At 34.2% G+C, this 10,976-nt stretch overlaps 1 protein-coding gene across 4 annotated transcripts; it reads right to left on the minus strand.

Moving 5' to 3' along the window:
* Positions 1–1,418: 1,418 nt before the first annotated feature.
* LOC126698916 (uncharacterized) lies at positions 1,419–9,839 on the minus strand. Of its 4 annotated transcripts, none has more exons than XM_050396427.1 (10): positions 9,498–9,835; positions 9,187–9,254; positions 8,535–8,596; positions 8,286–8,435; positions 7,663–7,839; positions 5,853–6,065; positions 3,599–5,292; positions 3,059–3,124; positions 2,898–2,967; positions 1,419–2,399 (listed from the first exon to the last, which is right to left on the minus strand). In XM_050396427.1, exons 1-10 carry the CDS (start codon positions 9,692–9,694, stop codon positions 1,707–1,709), a joined length of 3,390 nt encoding a protein of 1,129 aa, XP_050252384.1. In that variant the 5' UTR covers positions 9,695–9,835; the 3' UTR covers positions 1,419–1,706. The 4 variants fall into 4 exon arrangements, with proteins under 4 accessions (XP_050252384.1, XP_050252385.1, XP_050252387.1 ...); XM_050396429.1 differs by having other exon boundaries at positions 2,181–2,399; positions 2,882–2,967; positions 9,498–9,839; XM_050396428.1 differs by lacking the exon at positions 9,187–9,254 and having other exon boundaries at positions 9,498–9,637.
* Between the last annotated feature and the right edge of the window lie 1,137 nt (positions 9,840–10,976).

Genomic DNA, 10,976 nt, shown 5'->3' on the forward strand with positions numbered 1-10,976 from the left:
CAGCTGTAACAAATAAGCTTAAGTACAAGAATTTCCCTCCATCACTGAGGAGAGAAACAGCCAAATAAGGGAAATAGAAGTGATAAGGGAAATAGAAGAGCAATGGGTTGAAGGGCAAAATGGCCTTTTCGTGTCAATTTGGGCCCACCCAAAATTTGACAAATGAGCTTGGAGCACTTGTAACCGTTGGGTCTATAGTTTGATGCCATATATAAGTAGAAGAACTCATTAAAGCAATAATGCATCTATTGTGTTAAAGATTTGTGTGTGTTTGGGAATAACTTAGTATTTTTATGAAATTTTTTTGTTAAAAGTGTGTTAAAATATACTTGTACTTTGAAAAAAATGAGAAAAATTAAGAAAAAGTGAGGTTTTGAAAAGCTTTATATATATATATATATATATATATATTTTTTTTTTTTGAGAAGCTGAAAAGCTTTATATTTTTTTTGAAAAGCTTTATATAAGATATAAAAATGAAAATAAAAGATAGCTAATAATCTAGTCTCAAACACACAAAGTTTCAGCCAATGTCATCTTTGCCTCCACAAAACAAGGGTCAATTATCATTAATGCAAAGCTGCTACAACCCTTGATTTCATCAAGTACGAATTGGGGTCTTCCCCTTAAGGAAGCAGTTTTTAGGGTAATTAGTTAGCCATGCTATTGTCCCTAAAAACAAGACATAAACAATGCCTCCTTTTAAGGAGGAGCACTACTTTGTTGAGAAATTATCCCAAATTCCTATTGTGACTTGGAAAGCTAATTGGATTTTCTTATTGAAGTAAGAAAAATAAAATTTGGTTATTTTCTTGAATTTCCTCAGTGTGGAAGGAAATATTATTTCTTGAAATTTAAGGAAAGTCTATTCCTTATCAAAGAAGTAATGCATTCCTTGTATATCAAGGAATTTGATTTGAAATCTTATAAATAGACAGTGTTGCAAAGAATGTGATACTTTTGATCCAATGGTCCTCCCCTATGAAAAGAGGAGAAAAATAATAGAATTGGGCATGAAACCAAAAGAGAAAAATGAGATTTTTGCCTAGGAGGTACCCCAAGAAGAGAAACAACAAGGTTTGAGTTTTCTCTACAAAGCTTTTGTAAAGCACACAAATCAAGGAAAAATTGTGAGGCTTTAATTCATGTTATGTGAAGTGAAGAATAGAAAAAAGGTGTTGCCGCAATGTGAGGATTGTGAAGAGCAAAATATCGAGTGAAAAGAAGTAGAAACCATAGTGACCAATTACTTCATTCTGTATTAATTGATTGTTCTGCAATCGCAAGCTCTGGGAACCAAATAGATTTCCAGTAGCTTAAACGTTTTTCTTTTCTTCTTTTGTGGGAGCTTGAACGTTTGGTATTGCTTTGCTCTTTTAAACAACAGTAAGTTTCAAAGCTAGGAATAAAATGCTCCATAACTCAAAATAGCATACACGCTATACAATGGCACAATGCTAATGAAATACTGTTGTACATTCTGTACAGAAGATCAATATAAATATTATATACAATACATCCATTTGGGGACTTCTAAAATAATTGATACAACTCACAACATCATCAATATAACAAGGCTGATAAAATAGGTGACATACAAGACCAAAGAAATAACTGGGTGGCCAGGACCATCTAGCATGCCTGGTTAAGTTGGGTGCCCCATCTAGAATTCCATGTTTCAAAGCAAGGCACGCAGATAAAAACAATTAAGTAGCTCTTTTTAACATCTCCATAATGGACTCTGGATCCCGGATTTCCTGGCTTTCTTGTGAATCCTCATTCCCCTGTGAAAAATCAACACTAGTGTAAGTCCGGATCCCCGGGCCATGTCCACTACAATCCCTCTCCCTTCCTTGCTGTGCTCGTCTTACTTCCTTTTGATGCTCAGTTAGTTCCAAACTTTTTCTTTTTAACCTTGGAGACAGCTTCTCCTTGTGCTGAAGTTGATTCACTGTATCCTCCACAAACTCTACTCTTTTGGAGCTCATGTTATGGGTTGCAGTCACCCTGTATCTTTGTAAAGCAGTGTTGACTCCTAGTCTAAAGCGACTTCTTTCAAGATATGGTAAGCTTCTCTTGCGGAGGTTTATTTTTCCATTTCTCGAGAGCTTGTCTAAGACATGAAGCAAGCTTTGAGGGTAATCCAACTTGATTTGCTCACCATAAGTGGAATTCCAGAAGGTGATGGTAGGCTCTGAAAAGGATGGATTTGGGTGTTCAAGAGTTTTTTCAAGAAGGGGTGCCTGCAATTTGAGGAGTACAGAATCAAAGATTATAGGTGGCTGACTACTTCGCAAACAATTAAGGATTTCAGTCCACAAGAGTTGAAGATGATATTTGGTGCTTTCATCCCATATCTCTATATGTGACACCCATTGGAGCAGTGGACAAGATATTATCTGCAAGTACATGAAAAGATCATATGCTAGTCAAACAGGATAGCAGTTTTCAAGAAATAGAATCTGTGTGTGAAAATATGAAACAAAAGAAGGAAACTTCAAGATCCTGATCACCAACTCCATTGGAAATGTTCTAAAGAAACTTTCAAGGAAGATGACTCCAAATGTTCACTCCACTTTCTTTTATGCAAACATGTTTTCCATACAGACACCCCCACCCCTTCCCCAAAAAAGAGAAGGAAAATTGAGAGAGAGAAAGTTAAAAGCAGGAGTAAGACTTTAAAAGCATACACCCTCAACATATGGTTCAACTTAAGGGAAAAAATAAATTAAAGAGCATGGTACATGCTTAATTTAGCCACCATTCATACGTAACTTCAATGAATTATTAGAGATCATGAGTTTCACTCTAGTAACAGTATATAAAATTGCTTCAGTTTTAACTGAAAGCATGATCTAATTATAAAGTTCATTGCAAAAACCTGGCCGGTGCACTACCTCAATGAACAAGAGGATATCTTGCTTCATGTGAAGACAACTGACAACGCATGCCAATGCAGAAAATAACCTGGGATTTCATGGCAAAGTTATATAGGCATAAGGAGATCACATATGTAATGACTCAAGCACAAAGGGCAAGAACCCAGCTATAAAGTTACCTTGATGTCACAAGAAGACCAGTTGGGGGCTCTGTTGCTAACTTTGTACATAACACCTTCAAATATCTGTATGAAGACACTTGGAAACATGAGCAATGGTAGATGGAAGAGACAAAACACTTGGATAGTGAGGGTTCTATTTTAGATTAAATCATTTACGTGATACTATAAAACTGAATTGAATTTCATTTGTAGAAAGTTCCAAAACTCCATCTATGCACAAATCACAATGAGATAATATGCAACTAAAGGAATAAGCCAAACAACTTTTAAAAAATCAAAACTCATTCCTATTATTTGGATAGTGAAGATTCAATTTTAAATTAGATAATTTACTTGATATTATAAAACTGAATTGAATTTCATTTGTAGGGTGTCCAAAACTCCATTTATAAACAAATCACAATGAGATTATATGAAATGATGGGATCCCATAAGAACCCAAGTCCAGAGTTGGCAGCCAGCCAACCTGCAATGAAAGAATGCCTTAACACCCTATCATGCCTTAACCCAACTCTAAGAAGCAATGTTTGCACCTACCTGGAAGCAAATCTCAAGCTAACATTCATGTTACTGGATATTTTAGAGTCACCAATATGTTTGTGTCTACTTTTGTCTGAACCTACTTCTGAAGTACAGTTCTCTTCCAAGAAACATATTACTACATTGCCATATAAAGAAAGGAGATCCAGATCCAGATCCTTATAACTTAAATCAAGATCATTGGCACCATCAAGCATTCTGGCATGTTCGTCAAGGCACCCATTTAACATTGAATACAAATCCTCAAGGAAACTGTTTGTAGCAGAACAGTACACATTCTGAGAAGTTTTAAGAGAACTATAAAGCGTCTTCCACACTTCAAAAACATGTTCAAAGTCAAGCTTCCTCTGTTGTGAAACATGAGGCTGTTGTGAGAATCCACTAACCAGTGAGGCTGAATTTTTCTGGGGGCAAGAGCATACTGAAAATGGATACAATAAGAGAGAGCATATGGCAAGAAAACCAGTGTTGTTGGACTCCATTCTCAATAATGAAAGTTCCTTGACATCATCTATGCAGTCTCTCAATCCTTTGGCTATTGCTATCCATATATTTAAGCAGTGGGGACCGACATAATTACATAGTAAACTGATCGTAGCAAGGAGAGTTTCCAGGGGATCATATGAAGAGAATAAAAATTTGAAATACTTGTGGATTCCCTGTAAAATTAACTCTGTTTTGGATGTCTTCATAGTTGACTGAAAGACCACACAGAGGTAGGCTACAAGTAAATAAACCACTGGTGAAACCATATTCATGTGAACGATAGAGCAGATATCCATAAATTTTGCATGTCTAATGTTATTAACTGATTGAACCTTGTCAATGTACTTGAGGTCCAATGAAACCTTGTACAGAGGGGATTCCAATGTAGCAGGTTGTAACTCCTTAGTGACAGCGTCTATAAACTGGAGACAAGTATGATGCAAATCACTACTATCACTGCCTTCTGAACTTACATCTTCACATATCTTCTTTATGAACCTTAATACTGTGCCCAAACACAACATAATATCATTATAATTGGTTGATGGCTTTTCCAACTCCAATCGAACTCCTTTCAGAACAGATAAAAATAACCTTAAAGCAGCATCACATGCGAAACTTTTGTATTCATGGTTGACAGTTGCAATTGATGCTTGACTGATGAGAATAAAAACTATGTTTAAATGGAAGTCCAACTGATAAATATCCCATGGCAACCATTTAACAGAGTATTGCTTCCATAAGAATTTGGTAGCTGATAAATGATGGCTTGCAGAGTTACTTGTGACATATTCCACATCTTTATATTTTGCTAAAATAAAATCATCAAGCAGATCTAGGCACAGATTCCATGAGCTCACACTTTTACTTTCAGGACCAATGCGAAAAATTGCTTCACAGATAGGCTCCAACACTAGCTTTATCACTGATGGATCATTGACAGAAGTATCAAGTTTATGCAGCAGATAACACCATGTGTTCAAGCATGATGAGTGGACAGATATATCACATTTACTTGATATGATTCCTGTCAGAGGAGTCATTACAAGCCTTATGCTTTTTAAAAACCCATTTGCCTGGATTTTATCACCGGTCTCTCTAGATTTTTGCAAATGTTGTACACCCTTCTCCTCCTTGGATGCATTTGTCTCACAAGCAACTATTGGAGGATGAATTAGAGCATCAATAAGACCTTCCCAAGCAAACTGCAAATTATGGTAAAAAGAATGACATCTAAAGCATTATAACGAAGGACTTATGAAATATTTTAATCCAAAAGGTTACCATAATTGATGGAAGAATGACATTCTAAGTGCTGTAATGGAGTGCTGGTATATTTAAATGCAGAAATTACCATAGAAGATAATTGAACAGGTAACTAGGCAGTGATTTAGCTTTTTCTATTTGCTTAGATTGCCATCAAAACTTGGTTAGACCCAGTCCTATGAGCTTACATGCAAGGACCAAAACAACTCAAAAAGTTGATAACTAGACACCCTTTTCTGACTTAAGCAAGGACCATTTAGTCTCTTGATTTGGATTACCGCAAATTCTTTATGCGCCATAATAAATTTGTATCCTTCAAAAGATGTCCACTTCTATGCTATCATTGAACTAAGGAAATGGATGAAAGCACCTTCTATTTTTGAGGTGCTATTTTATTGATAATAAATTCAACAAATAAAGAATTATTTTCTTGAATAATATTATCAGTGATTGGTGATAGTGACCAGGTTTCCAAAATGTCCAACTGTATTAATAATACCTGTGAAGCAATCTGAACTTGTGGGTTGAGATCTGAAAATGTATTTTCAGGAATTTTCAGCATTTCATTTGTTAATTGCCTGTTCTTCATAGCATAAGATCCTAGTAAGCGAATAAACCATCCCCATGCATGAATGGCTTGGACCTTCATACCCTGGTTTAGCAGCTCCTTCATCTTAGTGAGCAAAATTTGCTTCATATCTTTGACAAGAACCTGTTTAAAGATAGAATAAAGTACATTAGGGATCTTAGAATACACAACAAGATAGTACAATATTGGAATGATTTTAGGCAAACCTTAACCTTGATACCAGAATCAAAGTTAGACAGAAGGAACCTTTCTCATGGTTCTACCTTAGACATTCAGGCCTGATTATGTGAGATAGGCACACACTAATGCACATGAGAGAGAGAGAGAGAGAGAGGGTCATTGGTATTTGAAACTTTTGTGTCCTAGTCTTTATCATTGACTAAATTGCAATATAAAACTGTTAAGGTTAACTACCTATAATACTTTACAAATCTAATGAGGCACTCATTCATGATAGAAGTTAAGAAGTTTTGGAATTTCAAATTGAAAAATTTTCTACTCCATGATGCAGGGATATGGAATGAACCACCAGTCAGTGACTGGTCTTGATTTTGAGCTTCTAGACACCCATTGTGAATTTTATGAAAAACACTTATTCATATGAATTATGGAAGCTGGATTTAAACGACTGTGACCCAACCTCTTATTGATGGTTTGAAGGGTTTTATTTTTTTTTTTTGGATAAGTTTAAATATTTTTTTAAGATTTATTTTGACAATTAATGGAATTTTGTTTGGCCTAAACCTTTACAACATTTTGTCTTCACCCTCCACAAACACACACACACACACAAAGGGAAAAGAAAAGAGTGCTATTTCAATCTCTCAAAATGTCAAAATCATATATCCTACATTGTAAATGTAGTTACCACTACAGTTTGTATTTGAAAAGGAAATTTCCTGTGATGTTTCACTTTTGAAACCAGATACATAGTCATGGTAAAGAAGATATGGTAGAAATGGTAGCTACAGGGATATTGAATGAACCACCGGTAGAGCTGACTAGTCTTGATTTTTAGCTTCTGGACACACAATTGGGAATTTTATGATAAACATTTATTCATATTAACTATTGAAGCTGATTTAGATAACAGTCAAATAAATCAATAGATCCAAACAGTCTGTGACACATCCTCTTACTATTGGTTTGAACTATTTTTAAGGATGTAATTTGAATTTTACTGGCATTTTGTGCTAAACCTTCACAGCAGTTTGGCTTCACCCACCAAAATAAAAATTTTCTACTTCATCTCTTAAAACTTCAAAATCATCTATTTTACCACCACTCTAGTTTGTATTACAAAAGGAAATTTCCCGTGATGTTTCACTTTTAAAACCAGATTCAGTCACAGTAAAGAAACTGCTAGCTGTTTAGGCTCACAAATTTTCCTAAAACAAAAAGTTACACCTCAGATTCTGACAAGCACCAATAAGATATACAATGGGCAAAAATTAGTAATGATTTTTCAGATTCTGCAATGTTAGCATCAGCTAGTAAGATGTTTTATTTGAAATACTTCACATGCAAACACATTAAATCCATCTAAATTCTCAAACCTTTTAACAAAAATTTAGTGGAAAAAAATATGGTGTAAACAAATTTAGCTAGCTATATCATATTAGCATGTTTAAGCTTTCCATGTTTAAAATGTATATCTCAACTATGAATACACCTTGATAGATGCACTTGCAAAATATAAAGAACATAAGCACATTTGTACCTTGGAGAGAACTATTGGAGGAGGTAATATTATAGGCTTAATCTTCGATAGACACCTTTCTGACATATCCCTCTCCTTCTTGTCAAAGCTGAGAAGTCTTCTATATATTGGAGGAGCCCATAAATGAGATGATTCTCTCATTCTCTCACTTAAATTAGATGCTAACTTTATCAAGGCCTATTATAATAGCAAGAAGGGTTAGCAGGAGAGACAAGTTGACCATACTCATTTATTGATTCTTGTTTAACATAAGATGCTAAGTTCAGCTGCGATATATAAAATATAAATAACCAACTTGATTACGCAACAATGTAAAATTTAACACTGGAATCATTAGTTTAGGACAAAAGTTTGACACAATTTGCTTGTGTAGCATAATGTTCCGTCCAAGTTTGGAAGAAAAAAAATTCCACAATTAAGCAAATAAAACCACTTCACTGCCAATTCTCTCTCTTTCTTTCTCCAGGACAAGTTATGCACATTAAACACTTTACAGAAAAGACGATATTGAAATCTATTAGTGACTGACTTAGTCAGTTTATATGCATAGACTTCCACTTAAGAAGTATCACTAGAAGTGGTTGAGGAGCATAAAATATAAAGCTTGGAAGAATTACTTATACCTGAATAGCCTCAAAAGTTGTTGATAAAGAACCAATTGGGTTGTCAAGTGCATGAACAACCGCCTGCAACAGAGAGTTGTAGTGGGAATCCAGAAATGGTGCATTAAACTGTTGGATGGATATGCACCACACTCCTAAGTTACAAACTGACTGAAATTAAGAGGCAAACAAGTCAAATCCACAAATAAATAAATAAAAAGAGCACAGCAACCCTTGAAAACTATCATTATTTGACAATGTGACATTTACCTTCATTTTTGTTGTTGTAATGAGCCTAACTAAAGACTCCATAACCAAATTGGCATCATCCACTACAAAACCAACGTAGAGAAAATGCTGATTAAGTACTCATATCCAATTTTAAAGACAACTAAACAATACCAGTCAACTAGGAACATGGTTTAAGCCACTGTTTTGATAGGGTAAATTGCAAATTACACTTTTAAAGCTTGGAGGTGTTTGGATTCTACACCCTGAAGTTTCGAAATTTGGATTTTAGCCTTGAAGTTTGGAGGTTTTTAGATTTTACACCCTAAAGATTTAGAATTTGGATTTACCTCTTAAAGTTTGAGAGTGTTTGGATTTTATACCCCCAAATTCTGAAACTTCAGGATGTAATATCCAAACAATCCTAAACTTTAGGAAGTAAAAACCAAACATCCAGGTAAAATTCAAATTCTAACATGTCAAGGTGTGAAATCCAAACACCTCCAAACTTCAAGGAATAAAATTCAAATTCTGAAACTTCAAGATGTAAAATCCAAATACCCCCAAACTTTAGGAGTGTAATTTGTAATTTACCTTCTTCTTTTTTTATCTAAATTTTGAAAGGCAATAATTTACCAACACCCCATTACTAAAATGTTATACTAAACAATGGTATACCACTAGCACGACATACCTGCAATTACGGCAACAAGGGACGGATGATAAATCATGAAACCCAAACACTTCAAAGCCAGTGCAGCACTGTCATCAATTCAAAACCAATATTTATACATATATTCAATCACCCTCCATTTGAAAGCTACTTATATGGAAAGAGGAAACCCCCCCAAAAAAAAAAAAAAAAAACTATTTTCTTTTTAATCATCTATTTCAGTTCATAATTGTATTCCAAATTTCATTCATTTTCTTTTCCTACACATTTCCCAGCATCCAAACATATCATTTTGGTAAAATATGCGTTTGGCATTTTGATTTGAAACTTACATTTCTTCATCGTCGTCTGAGATATCGGCAACGATTAAAGATAGAAGAGTCTGAGAAATTCCAGCTAGGGCTTGAATTGAAGTAGGGTCGCCACTGGACTGTTCTTGGAAGTGTAAGAGGGTTGAGTAAGCGAGGCACTTTGAGCCAGAGGAAATTAGGGCTTTGATTTCCTCGAGCTGATCGGAGGAATTGGACATTGTTGAGGAAGAGCGTGAGACGAAGAAGCAGTGGCTCCGGATTAAACCCTAATTTGGAATTGGGATGCGTTTCTAATTTTCGCGCCAAATTCCGGTATTGAGTAATTTAGGGGTGTGCAGGGTTGAGGAATTCTTTTACCCAACCCACGGGTAAAAAAAAAATTCAATCCAACCTAATCCACCACATAAGTTTAAACCAACTTAATCTAACCTAACCGATATGGGTTGGGTTAGGTCAGGTTAAATCTATGGGTTGGACAATTTTTTTTATTAATTATTATTAAATTAATCAGAAAAAATATATTACACTTGTCACCTGAGTTGATAAATAAAATATATATTAATATATAAACTAATATTCCAACTTAGTTGTAAACAAAATATATTTAGGTATCCAACTGAGTTGATAAATAAAATATAAATAAACTAATATCATAATTCACTTATAAACAAAATATACATGAGTTCCTAACTCAGTTATAAACAAAATAAATCTAAATTTTTTTTAAAAAATTATTAATTATATGATATATTTAAATATATATTAAAAGAACTAATAAAATTTTATATTATATATGATAGTAGGAACCAAGGATATGATCTACAACTGGTTTTTTTTTTAAAAAAAATTATTAAATATATAATATATTTTAAATATATATTAAAATATAGATGGGTCGGGTCGGGTTTGGCGGGTTTGTAATTTTATGACCCAAACCTAACCCCACCCACTATAAAAAAAAAAATAAATAAAAAAAAAAAAATTGTAACCCAACCCAACCCTCCAAGCCCTAAAAGCCAACCCAACTCGGCGGGTTGGGTCGGGTTTGCTGGTTTGTGAGTTTTCTACACACCCCTAATTGAGTTTAAGCTACAATTGAATGACCTTGGGCTAGGTTTTGGGCTTTTGGCTCCACCAGTTGCTAGGACATAAAAATATCCCAAGGTCAACAACTATAGCCTATCACATAAAAATTAATGAACCTAATTTGACAATAAAAGCAAACAAAAAGCTCCTTTTTTTTTTTTAAGAGACTTTCAACCTATATAGTCCACTCATGAAGCAAACAATAAACTTAAGATCTTTTACATTTATAACATATTAAAAATTTATAACTTAGAAAAGAAAAAAAATTACTTTGGCTTAGATTAGTTCATTGGTGTCTATTTTTTTGTAATAAACAAAGCCAAAAAACCAAAACTATTCTAAGTCTGAACTAAAAGCAATCAAATCAAGTATCACATAGACCTAAAGTTTAGAAATGCAAATTTACTACTCACT

Source organism: Quercus robur, chromosome 9 (assembly GCF_932294415.1).
Source record: "Quercus robur chromosome 9, dhQueRobu3.1, whole genome shotgun sequence".
NCBI lineage: Eukaryota > Viridiplantae > Streptophyta > Magnoliopsida > Fagales > Fagaceae > Quercus > Quercus robur.